General features: G+C 48.9%; 1 protein-coding gene across 4 annotated transcripts in view; it reads right to left on the bottom strand.

The window, feature by feature from the left end:
- The window catches only part of smg7 (SMG7 nonsense mediated mRNA decay factor), a 123,622-nt gene extending 108,034 nt beyond the window's left edge, over nucleotides 1-15,588 (bottom strand). For all 4 annotated transcript variants that reach the window (XM_085982605.1, XM_085982609.1, XM_085982606.1 and 1 more), the window contains exon 1: nucleotides 15,446-15,588. In XM_085982605.1, the coding sequence (XP_085838731.1) occupies nucleotides 15,446-15,498 (53 nt within the window). In that variant the 5' untranslated portion in view covers nucleotides 15,499-15,588. The remainder of the gene's footprint in view (nucleotides 1-15,445) is intronic.
- Between the last annotated feature and the right edge of the window lie 1,194 nt (nucleotides 15,589-16,782).

Below are 16,782 nucleotides of genomic sequence, written 5' to 3'. Positions count from 1 at the left end.
AAAATTGATATACCTATCAATTCATCCAATGAAAAACGACGAGTTAAGAAAGTAACTATAGGTTTTTATTGGCTAAATAACAGAGCCCACCCTCGTGGGTGATCGGATCCAACAAGGAGGAATACCAGCCAGTCGACCACCTTTATACCTGGGCAAGTAGGCGGAGCTATGGGCGGAGTCAGCAGTGGTCAGCCCAGGTATAACAGCGTGGCAAGAGGCGACCTCGTGTAGTGATACAACAGTGTAAACAGTGATAACCATGGTGTAACGATATAACAGTGATAACCATAGTGTAACGGTAGTGAACGATAAAAGTGGTTTACCACAGAAAGTAATCTTTCCAAGTAATATTTTGATGGTAGGCAAGTTTGATTCACAGGAATCATTCCCTCTGACATATGAGAAGAATTACAAATCTGAAGTGTAATATGCATTTCCAAGATCTTTAACCAGCCCAATATAAGCTGTTTTACAAATGCAAGTTTATAGAAGTGACATCCCACAAATTGAGAGCATCTGACTCCTCTTACATTTGTCTTTGAAAACTGATTCCACATTCAATTCATTTATAATACTTCTGCATAAACCATTCTAGTTGCAAGCTGCAGAGTTACTGTAATAAAAGAATGCTGCCAAGCTGTGGCTTCGTGTGGAGTTCACTGAACACAACAGGAAGCAGTGAAAACTTCCATTTGCCTCCTACGGACATTGGTTCAAGCGCTTTTAACATTAGAGCTTTGATGATAATTAAATAACACACTTAAAACTGCATTAATTTGTTCTTACAAAACACAAATGCTTTGTTGGTATAAGGCAAGTCACTTGTAAAAATTAGTGGCTCTTCGGTGACATTGCTCACAGTAACTCAAATGATGCACTGTTTTATAAGGACAGGTTTTTTTATTTGTTCTCAGGGTATGGCCATGACGTGCTATTCATCTGCTGAACTGAAGTTGTGTTTAAAGCTGATCTGTTTGTTCCTTTGAAAACTGCAAAGTCTAATTGCTGAAAGTAAGCACAGCCTAACATCAGAGTGCAACTCAGACTGTTCTGACAAAAGGTCAATGACCTGAAACGTTTACTCTGTTTCTCTCCCCACAGATGCTGCCTGACCTGCTGAGTATTAACAGCATTTTCTGTTTTTATTTCAGAGTGCAAGTTGTTTGGTGAGGACGTTTACAGAAGCTGCTTGTAAATTTACAGCTCCAAGTCAGGAAAAAAAGGATGAAGTCACAGCCTTTTCTCTAAAGTGCGACATCTGCTCTCAGAACTTTAATATAGATCGATGAACAAAGGCAAACTAATCAGTGATGCTATTTGTTGTAGCCATGACAGAAGTTCTCAGCTACTATGCAGAGTTTGGGAATAAAATATTCTAACAAAGATTTATTGGTATCGTTTTCATAAGTGCTGACTATTAGAATTTTTGTTGCCAATATTTCCCTAGTTTTAGTCTGTTCAGAATCCTTCTGAGGTGAAGTGAGTCAAGGTGATACAAGACTCAAAGCTGCAACCCTTCACAATCCTGCAAGTGCAACTTTGACAATCTTAATTGTTCTTTTAAAATCAGATTTCTTCCTTTACATTGGTTTACCTCAAGTTTTCCACTTTCCCCCAATTACGCCAATGTGGTAAACCACTGTTTGTATTCCTGTTTGTCCTGTTTGTATTCCACTGTGTACATGCCTGGACATGCCTCGGCTGACTCCTCCCACAGGTCCTAGTATAAAGGTGACTGCTCCCCAGCCCTTAGTATCATGGACCGGTCGACCACGCGAGGCAGACCTCCATTCTGTTGTTAATAAAAGCCTTTGGTTACTCTTCTAACTCTCAGTCTTTTATGAGTAATTGATAGCGCATCAATTTTATTAACAACATTTTTATAATGGAGAAGATCCTCACACCAGCATGCCTGGACTTAGATCATCGGGAGGCGGACTCATCCACCAAGTTTACTCACTGGCTTAAGTGTTTCGATAAATTCCTGACCGCCTCCGAAGCAATCAAATCGGACGAGGACAAACTGGATGTCCTGACCTCCAAAGTGAACCACCGAGTGTACTCGGTCATCCAAGACGCGACCTCGTACGCGGACGCTATCAAGCTCCTCAAGGACCAGTACACACGCCCAGTGAACGAAGTGTACGCCAGGCACCTCCTGGGGAGTCGTAAACAACAACCTGGGGAATCGACCGTGGAATACCTTCAGGCACTGTCTGTGCTTGGCCGGGCCTGTGGTTGTAAGGATGTAAAGGCCGCCGTGTACACAGAGGAACTTATCCGGGACGCTTTTGTAGCGGGCCACAGATCCAATTACACCCGACAGCGACTGTTGGAGCAGAGTAACCTCGACCTCAACAAGGCCTCTGAACTCGCACTATCGTTGGATGCAGCCTACCAGGGCATGGATGCCTACTCCTCTGCACCGTGGACGCCGCGGGGAATGACAGCCTGGGACACGGTAGGACTGCCTCATAGCGCCGTGCCGCCCCAGCCACACCCCAACAACGGCCCAACTACCGCAGCAGTGTCCCAAGGCCAGACAGCAGTGCTCCAAGGCCAGAAATGCTACTTCTGTGGCCAGGCAAAACACCCCAGAGCGCGCTGCCCGGCGAAAAACGTGATCTGCTCGGGCTGCGGGAAGAAGGGACACTACGCTAGCGTCTGCAGGGCCAAAGCCACCCCGAACCCCAGCAGCGCCGCGTGTGGGCCATGCGGGCCGCCATCTTGGACCTCCCCGGCCATGTGCGAATCACCGGTACAGCAGCCATTTTGGACGCCTCCAGCCACATGGGGATCATGGACGCCGCCATCTTGGACGACAGCCGGGACGCAGCAGGCCCCCGACACCGCCTCATCTGATACCCGCAGCGACACACCGACCCCTACGCTGGCATCCGTTACACTGGACCAAGCGAGACCGCACCAACTGGCCAGTTCCACAATGGACATTAAGGTAAATGGTCACGATACAATCTGCCTTTTTGACTCTGGGAGCACGGAGAGCTTCATCCACGCCGACACGGTGCGGCGTTGCTCTCTCCCAGTCCTGCCTGCGCAACAGCGGATTTCTATGGCCTCCGAGTCCCAGTCGGCGGACATCGGCGGCTACTGCGTGGTGACACTCGTAGTAGACGGGACCGTGTACGATCATTTTAAACTTCTGGTCCTGCCTGACCTCTGCGCTGCCGTCCTGCTGGGGTTAGATTTTCAGTGCCACCTTAAAAGTGTTACGATGGCGTACGGTGGACCCCTACCCCCACTCACAGTCCGCAGCCAGCAGCTTCCAAACTGCCCGCCGCGCACCAGGTGCAACCTCTCCACACTCAGAGTCACCCCCCCACCACTGTTTGCTAACCTCACCCCCGACTGTAAGCCCATCGCCACAAAGAGCAGGCGATACAGTGCCGGGGACAGGGTTTTCATTAAAACCGAAGTGGAGCGGCTCCTGAAAGAAGGGATTATTGAGGGCAGCACCAGCCCCTGGCGAGCCCAGGTTGTGGTCGTTAAGACCGGCGAGAAGCAGCGCCTGGTCATCGACTACAGCCAGACAATAAATCGCTACACCCTGCTGGACGCCTACCCACTCCCCCGTATAGCTGATATGGTCAACCAGATCGCGCAGTACCGCGTCTTCTCGACCATTGACCTGAAATCAGCGTACCACCAGCTCCCCATCCGCCCTGAGGACCGCCAGTACACTGCCTTTGAGGCAAACGGCCGCCTCTATCACTTCCTTAGGGTTCCCTTTGGCGTCACCAACGGGGTCTCCGTCTTCCAAAGGGAGATGGACCGGATGGTCGATCAAAATGCGTTGCAGGCCACTTTCCCATATCTGGACAATGTGACCATCTGCGGCCGTGACTTGCAGGACCATGACGCAAACCTCGAAAAATTCCTCCGCACCGCCCAACTCCTAAACCTGACATATAACAAGGAGAAGTGCATATTCCGCACAAACCGCCTCGCAATCCTTGGCTGTGTTGTGGAACACGGAGTCATCGGCCCCGACCCCGACCGGATGCGTCCCCTTATGGAACTTCCACTGCCCCACTGCCTCAAGGCCCTGAAGAGGTGCCTAGGGTTTTTCTCCTATTACGCCCAGTGGGTCCCCTACTATGCGGACAAGGCCCGTCCGCTGATCAAGTCCACCTCTTTTCCCTTGACGGCAGAGGCCCGCTTAGCCTTCCACCGTATCAAGGAGGACATTGCCAAATCCACCATGCACGCAGTGGACGAATCCATCCCCTTCCAGGTGGAAAGCGACGCGTCTGACTTTGCCCTGGCCGCTACCCTCAATCAGGCGGGGAGACCCGTGGCCTTCTTTTCACGAACCCTCCAAGGCCCGGAGACCTGTTGAGAAGGAGGCCCAGGCGATTGTGGAGGCTGTGCGTCATTGGAGGCACTACCTGGCCGGAAAACGATTTACCCTGCTCACTGACCAGCGTTCAGTTGCTTTTATGTTTAACAACAAGCAGAGGGGCAAAATCAAAAATGACAAGATCTTGAGGTGGAGAATCGAACTTTCCACCTACAACTACGAGATCTTGTACCGGCCCGGGAAGCTAAATGAACCCCCGGATGCGCTATCGCGTGGCACCTGCGCCAGCGCGCAGATCGATAGACTGCGGGCCCTCCACAATGACCTCTGCCACCCGGGGGTCACCAGGTTCTTCCACTTCATCAAGGCCCGCAACCTGCCTTACTCTATTGAGGTCAGGACCATGACCAGGAACTGCCAAGTCTGCGCTGAGTGCAAACCGCACTTTTATAGACCAGACAGGGCCCACCTGATAAAAGCCACTCGCCCCTTCGAGCGCCTGAGCGTCGATTTTAAAGGGCCTCTCCCCTCCTCCGACCGCAATGTGTACTTCCTCAATATTATTGATGAGTACTCCCGTTTCCCGTTCGCCTTCCCCTGCCCGGACATGACCAGTGCCACGGTCATTAAATGTCTGAACAACCTCTTCACCCTGTTCGGCTTCCCCAGCTATATCCATAGCGACCGGGGCTCATCGTTTATGAGCGACGAACTCCGTCAGTACCTGCTAACTAGGGGTATTGCCACAAGCAGGACCACCAGTTACAACCCCCGGGGGAACGGACAGGTGGAAAGAGAAAATGCGACAGTTTGGAAGGCCGTCCTGCTAGCCTTAAAGTCTAGGGGCCTTCCAACCTCCCGCTGGCAGGATGTGCTCCCCGATGCGCTCCACTCTATTCGGTCACTGCTCTGCACTGCCACTAACGCCACCCCTCATGAGAAAATGTTTGTCTTCCCAAGGAAGTCCACATCGGGGACATCGCTACCGCCATGGCTGACGTCCCCAGGGCCGGTCCTACTGAGAAGACACGTGAGGACCCATAAAACGGACCCCCTGGTCGAGAGGGTCGACCTCCTCCACGCCAACCCCCAGTATGCTTACATCGCATACCCGGACGGGCGGGAGGACACAGTCTCCATAAGAGACCTTGCACCCTCGGGGGCCGCAGTAACCCACTACCCACTACCACCCCCCCCCACGATCCGATATCCAGCCCCAGCAGACGGCAGGCCTGGGCCCCGCGACCCGCTCGACATCTACGAGGACGACACGCCTGTGCCACAGCCTACGCTGGACTCGACGCCGGAAGCTGCACTACCCCTGCCGTCGCCACGCAGATCACAGCGGCAGACAAGACCTCCGGAGAGACTCCAATACACTAACTTTTAATACACTTCACCCCGCCGGACTCAATTTTAAACAAGGGGTGAATGTGGTAAACCACTGTTTGTATTCCTGTTTGTATTCCACTGTGTACATGCCTGGACATGCCTCGGCTGACTCCTCCCACAGGTCCTAGTATAAAGGTGACTGCTCCCCAGCCCTTAGTATCATGGACCGGTCGACCACGCGAGGCAGACCTCCATTCTGTTGTTAATAAAAGCCTTTGGTTACTCTTCTAACTCTCAGTCTTTTATGAGTAATTGATAGCGCATCAGCCCCCCCCCCCGCATTATAAATTAAATCAACCATACCTATTCACCTGAAAGTGATTTAAAAAATGTAAAAGCCCACCCTGTTTTAGTTCCAACTATAATCTCCACCTGACAGTTAGAAAAGATCAATTCTAAATGCTCACACCTACGAGATTGGGGGAGGGTGGAAGAGAGAGATTGAGAACTATGCAGATAGCAGAAGTGCATACATGCGAGTGAAAGCGCAAGAAAGAAAGCGTGCGACATACAAAGAGAAAGATAGACCGTTCCCTTTCCTCGTTATATGATTTTTTGTTGTAAAAAAATTTCAATTTTGAAAGCAAACGACGTTTGAGGGAAACAGACGAAATGGAGGGGAAAAGGACAACTGGTAGAGGCTAGGGAGACAGTGACTACTTGCCACTGCCTCAGGGGTGGGAAGAAGATGGAGGGTTAAGGCTGAGGCAAGTAACAGTGGAACAAGGGGGGTGATATGGGGTTGGGTGAGTATTTTAAGATAAAAAAAAACCTTGCATTTATATACAGGAAACTTTGGTTTATCCGGAGGTTAACTGTCCGGAATGCTCGAGCCACCGGCAAAAATCAGGAGCCGTTTCGTTAGGTTTTTTTTCTTTTCGTTGCTTTTTTTTCCACCAGTCAGGCTCTGCAAGGTCTCGCTGAAGCTGTTGCTAAGCTACAGAGACGCTCGCAAGGTACGGCCGACTGCTTAGAAGCTGTGGGTTTGTTGCCAGATACGGAGCTCAAAATCTCCGTATGTTTCAACATTAGCGCTGGTTTGTCCGGCAGTTTTGATGGGACGGCAACAGCTCTGTCCCGTTGGTGCTGGATAGCACAAAGTTTCCTGTATTACCTTTCATGACCTCAAGATGTCCCAAAGCATTTCACAGTAAATTAATTACTTTCTGAAGTGCAGTCACTATTGTAATGTAGGAAAATGCTGCAGCCAATTTACATACAGCAGGGTCCCACAAATAGTAATGAGATAAATGACCAGATAATTTGTTTTGGTGGCATTGGTTCCTCAGCACTGCAGTGAATCATCAGTTTAGATTATGCGCTTAAGTCTTTGGGGTGGAGCTTGAACCCACAAACTTCTGTCTCAGAGGCAAGCGAGTTACTCCTTAGCCAAGGCAGATAGCTTCAAGTGTCACCTGTGGCTCAGTTGGTAGCGCACACACCTCTGATTCAGAAGGTTGTGGGTTCAAGTCCCACTCCAGGGACTTGTACACATAAAGCTAGGCTGACACTCCAGTGCAGTGCTGAGGGAGTGCTGCACTGTCAGAGGTGCTGTCTTTCGGATGAGATGTTAAACCGAGGCCCCGTCTGCTCTCAGGTGGACGTAAAAGATCCCATGGCACTATTTTGAAGAGGAGCAGGGGAGTTATCCCCGGTGTCCTGGCCAATATTTATCCCTCAATCAACATCACTAAAACAGATTATCTGGTCATTATCACATTGCTGTTTGCGGGACCTTGCTGTGCACAAATTGGCTGCCGTGTTTCCCACATTACAACAGTGACTCCACTTCAAAAAGTACTTAATTGGCTGTAAAGGGCTTTGAGATGTCCAGTGGTCGTGAAAGGCGCTATATAAATGCAAGTCTTTCTTCCAAAGCTGATGGGGGTAGGGAATTTTTTTTATTTATTTGTTTTTATGGAATGTGGGCGTCGCTGGCAAGGCCAACATTTATTGCCCATCCCTAATTGCCCTTGAGAAGGTGGTGGTGAGCCGCCTTCTTGAACCGCTGCAGTCCGTGTGGTGAAGGTACTCCCACAGTGCTGTTAGGGAGGGAGTTCCAGGATTTTGACCCAGTGACGATGAAGGATCGGCGATGGTAGAGGAGCGATGGGTTTGAATGGGAGGGGCACTGCATGAGTGATTGGGGAAGGATATGGGACAGGAGTTGCTGAGCACTACAATTTCCCCACAACCATGCACATAAAAGCAGCCTGCAGCCATTGGCAGCTTCTTTCCCCACCACACAATGCCATACCACCCAGGAAAAGACAGAAGACAGAAAAAAGCAAGTAAGTTGAGAGAGAATGAAAGGAGGAAAGAGAGAGAGAGAGAGAGAGAAAGCGAGTGGAAGGAGAGTCAAAGAGGCAGGGCAAAGATATTAGAGACAGGTAAGAGTAACCATATTCTCCAACTTGCTGTGTGCACTTGCCATGGGAGATCAACTAGTGCCTAAGAAAATGTCTTGCATGCTAATAATAAACAGCAGAGCTCCCAGACTATCAGATCAAATGGGACACAATCCAATATTCGATGGGTGAATGCAGTAAGAGGCACATCAACGGATATAAACACAGTTTAAGACAAGTGCTCACCTTGACTTGTCCTTCAGTGAGATCATACCACAAAGAATATCAAAACTACTGTGGTATCTAGACAGGATTTGTTTTGAAAGATAATTTATCCCATTGCAAATTTAACTGTGTTACAGGTAGATATTTAATTTCAGTACCCTTAACTTAACGTAGATCAAGTAAGTAGTCAAGAAACTACACTGTAAACTAAGTTACCTAATTAAAAATTTAATTAAATAAAACAAGGTCATATAGGGATGGTAGTGCAGGGGGGGTGTCACAACTGCAGCATGTGGGAGTTTGTGGAGAGCACTGTGATCCCAGACAACCACGTTTGTAGTAAGTGCCTGCATCTTGAGGAACTTAAGCTCAGAGTTTTTGAGCTGGAGTCTGAGGTGAAGACATTGCGGGGCATCAGGAATGGGGAGAGTTACCTGGGCACTGATACAGGAGGCAGTCACACCCCTAGGTAGTGGTACAGGTCTGGTTAGTGGTCAGGAACAGGAGGGTGTGACTGCAACTCAGGCAGGTAGGGGGACCCCAAGTGCAGTGCTGGAGGAGCCTCAGCCTTTGCCCTTGTCCAACGGGTATGAGGTTCTTGCTGTTTGTGTGGATGAGGGAAAAGTCTGCAGGATGGATGAGCAAGCTGACCATGGCGCAGGAGGCCATTCAAGTGGGGGGAGTGAAAGGGAATGTAGTTGTGATAGGGGGCAGTATAGTCAGGGGGATAGATACTGTTCTCTGCAGCCGTGACCGAGAGTTCCAAAGGTTGTGTTGCCTGCCCAGTGCCAGGGTTAAAGACATCGCCTCGCGGCTGGAGAAGAACTTGGAGTGAGAGGGGGGAGGATCTAGTTCCATGGTCCATGTAGGAACCAATGACACAGGTAGAACTAGGAATAAGGTTCTGCTGAAGGAGTTTGGGGATCTAGGATCCAAATTAAAAAGCAGAACCTCAATAGGTAATAATCTCTGGATTATTACCTGAGCCACGCACAAATTGGCATAGTGACAAACTGATTAGAGGTTTAAATGTGTGGCTCAAGGAGTGGTGTGGGAGGAAGGGGTTTCAGTTCATGGTGCACTGGCACCAGTTCTGGGGAAAGAGCGAGCTGCTCCAGTGTCCTGGCAAAATGAATAACTAGGGCAGTAGACAGGGCTTTAAACTAATGAAGGGGGGGGGGGGGTGCGGGGGAGAAGGAGTGGGTGGATTCAGGAAAGAATAAATTTAAAAGCAGCGAGAGAAATGTCAAGGCTCTAGAGCAGAGTAGAATTTTGGGTAAAAATAAGCAGAGTGGGTCAGGAAGGGACAGAGAGTAACAAAGGTAATAAGGCATCAGTGACTACGGTGACATCATGGAAAAATAGAAACAAGTCAAAGCTAAAGGCACTATATCTGAATATGTGAAGCATTCGCAACAAAAAAATAGGTGAATTAATAGCGCAGATAGAAATGAACAGGTTTGATCTAATAGCCATAACGGAGACGTGGTTGCAGTGGCCAAGGTTGGGAACTAAATTTTCCAGGATGCCTGACTTTTAGAAGATAGGCAAAATGGAAAAGGAGGAGGGGTAACCCTGATAATAAAAGATGGGACAAAGACAGTAGAGAGAAAGGATCTTAGCTCCAAAAATCAAGAAGCAGAATCAGTTTGGGTGGAGCTAAGAAACAGCAAGGGGCAGAAAACATTGGTGGGAGTTGTTTATAGGCCCCCAAACAGTAGTTGTAATGTAGGGCAGAGTATAAATCAGGAAATTAGAGGTGCATATAACAAGGGTAATACTGTAATCATGGGGTACTTTAATCTACATATAGACTGGACAAACCAAATTTGCAGTAATAGTGTGGAGGACGAATTCATGGAATGTGTGCAAGATAGTTTGCTAGATCAGTATGTTGAGGAACCAACTATGGAACAGGCTATATTAGATCTAGTATTGTGCAATGAAAAAAGGTTAATTAATAACCTAGTAGTAAAGGGGCCTTTAGGGAAGATTGACCATAATATGATAGAATTTTATATTGAGTTTGAAAGTGATTTAGTTAAATATATGATGAGAGAGAAGCAATTTAAAGAATTAATACATCATTTACAACAAATATACATTCCTTTAAGGCACAAAAACGCCACAGGAAAAGTGGTCCAACCGTGGCTAACAAGAGAAGTTAACGATAGTATTAGATCAAAGGAAGAGGCTTATAATGTTGTCAAAAAGAGTAGCAAGCTTGAGGATTGGGAGGATTTTAGAATTCAGCAAAGGAAGACCAAGAAATCGATAAAGAAAGGGAAAATAGAATATATAATGTGTAAACTAGCGAGAGATGTAAAAAAGAGACTGTAAAAGCTTCTATTAGGTATGTAAAAAGGAAAAGATTAGCGAAAGTAAATGTAGGTCCCTTACAGGCTGAGACAGGAGAAATTATAATGGGGAATAAGGAAACGGCAGAGAAATTAAACAAATACTATGGCCCCGATTATCTCCCAGCCGTCGGGCGGGTTTTCAGGCGGGCGGGGGTCGAAAATCGCAGAAATAGGGGGTCGTGACCCCCCCACCCGACTTTCGCCCCCGTGTTTCAGCGGGACCCGAATCAGTCCCGCCCGCCGCAGGCGGGAATGATTGGTGGGAGCCTAATGACCAATTATTAGCATGTTTAAACCTATTTTCAAGGGCCCTTGCAATTTTCTGGCTTCCCCCACATAAAACACGCCTAGTGGGAACACTGCTGATGAAACCTGGCGTGAAAAGAGTTGGCTTGCTTGCTTTCAGCTGCAGGTCAATCAGGACTGAAGAGATTTAAACAGGCAGCATTTGTAGGCTGCAGGACCTTGTTGCTGAAGGCTTGGGGCAACTTTTTGAATGCTTAGGCACAGCTGTGGAAGGTTGGAGCCTCACACACTTCTCCAGCGAGAGCTCCTGGGAAGCCCCTCTCACCACCCTAACTCAGCGCCTCAACAGAGGCATCTGCCAGAAGCATGGGAGACCTTTTGTTCCTTCCCTTCCTGGCATTAGAGGATCTCCAACAGCAGAGGAGGCTGGAGCAACTCCAGCAACAGCATCACCAGCAACAACAGCAGCAGGAGGAGATACCCCCCAAACAGGGTCTACAGACACAGGGTCAGCTACCTCAACATGACTGAGCAGCAGTGCCAGAGGTGGCTCCGACTTTCGCGAGAGGTTGTGACTGACATCTGCGCAATGCTGCAGCAAGACCTAGAGCCCAGAGCACCAGGTCCACACTACTTACCAGTGGCCATCAAAGTCACCACCGCACTCAACTTTTACGCCGCAGGCTCCTTCCAGGGATCAGCAGCAGACATCAGCGGCATCTCCCAGGCGGCCGCACACACTTGCATCATGCAGGTAACCGATGCCCTCTTTGCTCTCGCGCACAATCACATCTATTTCACCAGGGATCGCGCAAGTGTGACGGCGCGAGCGCGTGGATTAGCTCAGCTGGCAGACTTTCCAAGGGCGCAGGGCGTCATTGACTGCACACGTGGCCCTTAGGGCACCCACCACAATCCAGGAGTTTTTGTCAACCGCAAGGGCTTCCACTCACTTAACTTTCAGCTGGTGTGTGACCACAAGGAGGTGATTTTGCATGTTTGTGCCAGGTTCCCTGGCAGCTGCCATGACTCCTTCATACTGCATCAGCCCACGGTGCCTCCGCTATTCAGTCCACCAAACGAACTTCAAGGATGGCTACTTGGAGACAAGGGATATCCCCTGCGCTCTTGGCTAATGACACCGTTGAGGAGACCAGCCAGCGAAGCTGAGGAGCGCTACAACTCCAGCCACATTACCACCAGATGCATTATCGAGCAAACCATCGGATTGCTGAAGATGCTCTTCAGGTGTCTCGATAGATCAGGTGGAGCCCTACAGTACTCATCAGCCAGGGTCTCCAAAATCGTCGTGGTATGCTGTGTGCTTCACAACATGGCACAGCGTCGTGGCTTGCCGATTCCGCAGAACCAAGAGGCTCCTCGCAGAGCCGCCTCGGATGAGGATGATGTGGGAGGAGGAGGAGGAGGAGGAGGAGGACGACGGAAACGAGCATCCTGCAGAGGCCCGCCAACCAGCGGCACCAGTGCGCGAGAACATTGCTGGGCGGAATGCAAGGAACGCACTCATCCTGGGCAGATTTGCGTAGCCTGGTACATCAAACATTGCAGCCTCACCGCTTCTTAACTGACCATGGACAGTGGCCCATGCCTACACTTTCCTACCTATTTGACCAGCTTGCTGACATCTGCAAGTTATCCTAAGGCCTCTATGTGATATCCCCATTCGTCAAATGACAGATGCCATAACTGCAGCAGCTGCCACCAGATTTTTTATGTACAGGAAAATGATGGCATTAAAACAATTTACAAGACTGGATGGTGGAATAGTTATGTGAATGTGAGCATAGAGAGAGACGGAATGGGTAAGGGTACATGGATGTGACTGTGAAGTGGGATGTGGAGGAAGAGATTGCTGAAGCTGAGTGCTGTTGGGGAAAGGCAATGGGGATCAGGTTGAGGGTGATGGAAACTTCGTACTTGCTTTCCCTGTGCGGTGAAGGTCACGGAAGCGCTTCCTGCACTGCATCCAGGTGCGACGGGTGACTCCCAGAGAGTTTACCTCTGCTGCCACCTCCATCCAGGCAGCCCTGGACTCTTTGGGAGGCCTCTTCCTCGCTGAGCGAGGGTAGAGGACCTCCCTGTGGGCCCTTACCCCATCCACCAAGGTCTGCAGTGACGTCTCGTTGAATTTGGCCACAGCTCGGCCTCTGCCGCTGGCAGCAGCTGGTGCAGGCTCCTCTGCCATTGTGCAAGAGTGGTTCAGATGCCTGCAGAGGTGGAGAAGCTTGCTGGACACTTTAAAAGCACCACAAATGATGACATCATACTGTGGGGCTTTCTGACTGGAAATGGACACTTAGCAAGGATGCCCACACGCTGGAACTTAATTGGCCACTTGAGGGAAAATTGCGTCCAGCTGGCTGACCCATTTTTTTTTTTTTTTTTTTTTTCGGGTCGGAACCCCACATTCGGGGAACCCGAACATTTCCCGCACGATCCAGAAAATCGGGCCCCATGTGTCTGACTTCATGGAAGACGACACAAAAAACTTCCCGGAAATAGTGGAGAACCAAGGGTCTAGTGAGAATGAGGAACTTAAAGAAATTAGTATTAGTAAAAAAAATAGTACTGGAGAAATTAATGGGACTGAAAGCTGATAAATCCCCATGACCTGATGGCCTACATCCTAGGGTTTTGAAAGAGGTGGCTCTAGAAATAGTGGATACATTGGTTGTCATTTTCCAAAATTCCAGATTCTAGATTGGTTCCCACAGACTGGAAGGTAGCAAATGTAACCCCACTATTTAAGAAAGGAGGGAGAGAGAAAAACGGGGAACGACAGACCAGTTAGGCTGACATCAGTAGTAGGGAAAATGTTAGAATCGATTATGGACATGGTAACAGGGCACTTAGAAAATAGGGCAGAGTCAACATGGATTTATGAAAGGGAAATCATGTTTGACAAATCTGTTGGAGTTTTTTGAGGTTGTAACTAGCAGAATAGATAAGGGGGAAAAAGCAATGGATGTGGTGTATTTGGATTTTCAGAAGGCATTTGATAAGGTACCACACAAGAGATTATTAAACAAAATTAGGGCTCATAGAATTGGGGGTAATATTCTAGCATGGATTGAGGATTGGTTAACGGACAGAAAACAAAGAGTAGGAATAAACAGGTCATTTTCGGTTGGCAGGCTGCAACTAATGGGGTACTGCAAGGATCAGTGCTTGGGCCTCAGCTATTCACAATCTATATCAATGATTTGGATGAAGGGACCAAGTGTAATATATCCAAGTTTGCTGATGATACAAAGCTGGGTGGGAATGTAGGTTATGAGGAGGATGCAAGGAGGCTTCAAGGGGATATAGACAGGCTAAGTGAGTGGGCAAGAACATGGCAAATGGAATATAATGTGGAAAAATGTGAGTTATCCACTTTGGTAGGAAAAATAGAAAAGCAGAGTATTTTTTAAATGGAGAGAGATTGGGAAATGTTGATGTTCAGAGGGACCTGGGTGTCCTTGTACACGAACCACCTGAAAGTTAACATGCAGGTACAGCAAGCAATTAGGAAAGCAAATGGTATGTTGGCCTTTATTACAAGAGGATTTGAGTATAAGAGTAAAGACATCTTACTGCAATTATATAGGGCCCTAGTGAGACCACACCTGGAGTATTGTGTACAGTTTTGGTCTCCTTACCTAAGGAAGGATATACTTGCCATAGAGGGAGTGCAACGAAGGTTCACCAGACTGGTTCCTGGGATGGGGGATTGTCCTATGAGGAGAGATTCAGTAGACTGGGCCTATATTCTCTAGAGTTTAGAAGAATGAGAGGCGATCTCATTGAAACATACAAAATTCTCCAGGACTTGACAGGGTAGATGCAGGGAGGATATTTCCCCTGGCTGGGGAGTCTAGAACCAGGGGTCACAGTCTCAGAATAAGGGGTCGGCCATTTAGGACTGAGATGAGGAGAAATTTCTTCACTCAGAGGGTGGTGAATCTTTGGAATTCTCTAGCCCAGAGGGCTGTGGAGGCCGTCATTGAGTATATTCAAGACAGAGATCAATAGATTTTTGAATATTAAGGGAATCAAGGGATATGGGGATAACGCAGTAAAGTGCAGATGAGGTAGAAGATCAGCCATGATCTTATTGAATGGTGGAGCAGGCTCGAGGGGCCAAATGGCCGACTCCTGCTCCTATTTCTTATGTTTAATACTTCAACAAGCTGCCCAATTTAAGAACCAAAACAGTGCCAAAATCTAATTTCCAAAGTACTGCAGTTTCTTTCCAAAGTGGCTAACATCACATTACAAATCAGTATAATGAAACCAGATATTAATAACAGTAGATAAGCAGTGTCTGTGTCAGATACAATAGAACAGAATCCAAGCAAAAATAAAACGTCAAATTTTAGCCTGGCCTCAATCATTTTCTTCTGTTTCCTCCTTCTACAGCTGAGCAGCCTGATTTGTATTCTTAGGCAACTATGATCAACTAAGTATATAAACCAAAGAGAAAATAGGAACTGGGACAGGGAAGCAAGTGACATTTTTTTTGACGTGACTGGAATTTGCTGCAGACTTACAGGTCCTGCTCCACCTTCTTATCCAATGCATACTCCAAATCTGTGACCAGCATCTTCTGGTAGAGGTCCTGTAGAGCTTGCCTGGAAGTCCAGACTTCTGCCGGACCCAACTTTGAATCTGTTCAGAAAAACAGAATGTTATGGCACATCGATAGGAAAAGAAAAGCCTACCTTCCCAAACCTGACCATGCTTTTCCTTCTCATTTTGTGTCAAATTAGAAAAGTATTGTTAGGAAGAAAAGTTTCAAACATGTCATACCTTTTCAACAGAGTGCATTAATACACGTTTTGGCAACTGACACTACCTGAAAATATGGATTAACGGAACAGCTGCCAACAAACACCAGGTAACATATACAAATTAAAGCTACGTACTCTGTGGCAAGACTGTAGATTTGTTGGAGAGAAAAATGAAGGCAGCAGTAATATCGTTTTTAATGTGAGCAAACATAGATTTTAGTAGAGCCACAATGAATGACCAATAGTAGGCCTAGTGTGATGGCCATGCTTCTAGCTCACCAGCTCACCCAATGGGAACCTGGCATTCGAGACTTGATTATTTAGAATCCTTCGCCACATAAGCCAATTTAGTGGAAATCAGCTAGCTCACAATAATATTATAATATTGTGGGGGGGGGGGGGGGGGAGAGGGAGGGAGGGAGGGGGGGGGAGAAAGGAGGGAAGGGGGTGAGGGAGGGAGGGAGGTGAGGGAGGGAGGGAGGGAGGGAGGGAGGTGAGGGAGGTGAGGGAGGGAGGGAGGGAGGTGAGGGAGGTGAGTGGGGGAGGGAGGTGAGTGGGGGAGGGAGGTGAGGGGGGAGGGGGGGAGGGAGGGAAGGGGGGAGGGAGGGAAGGGGGGAGGGAGGGAAGGGGGGAAAGGGGGGAGGGAGGGAAGGGGGGAGGGAGGGAAGGGGGGAAAAGGGGGGAGGGAGGGAAAAGGGGGGAGGGAGGGAAGGGGGGGAGGGAGGGAAGGGGGAGAGGAGGGAAGGGGGAGAGGAGGGAAGGGGGAGAGGAGGGAAGGGGGAGAGGAGGGAAGGGGGAGAGGAGGGAAGGGGGAGAGGAGGGTAGGGGGAGAGGAGGGTAGGGGGAGAGGAGGGTAGGGGGAGAGGAGGGTAGGGGGAGAGGAGGGTAGGGGGAGAGGAGGGTAGGGGGAGAGGAGGGTAGGGGGAGAGGAGGGTAGGGGGAGAGGAGGGTAGGGGGAGAGGAGGGTAGGGGGAGAGGAGGGTAGGGGGAGAGGAGGGTAGGGGGAGAGGAGGGTAGGGGGAGAGGAGGGTAGGGGGAGAGGAGGGTAGGGGGAGAGGAGGGTAGGGGGAGAGGAGGGTAGGGGGAGAGGAGGGTAG

This window comes from Somniosus microcephalus, chromosome 3 (genome assembly GCF_052327205.1).
Source record: "Somniosus microcephalus isolate GS21.2 chromosome 3, FLI_Smic_1.0, whole genome shotgun sequence".
Classification (NCBI taxonomy): Eukaryota; Metazoa; Chordata; class Chondrichthyes; order Squaliformes; family Somniosidae; genus Somniosus; species Somniosus microcephalus.
This window is presented reverse-complemented; position numbering and strand designations above follow the sequence as displayed.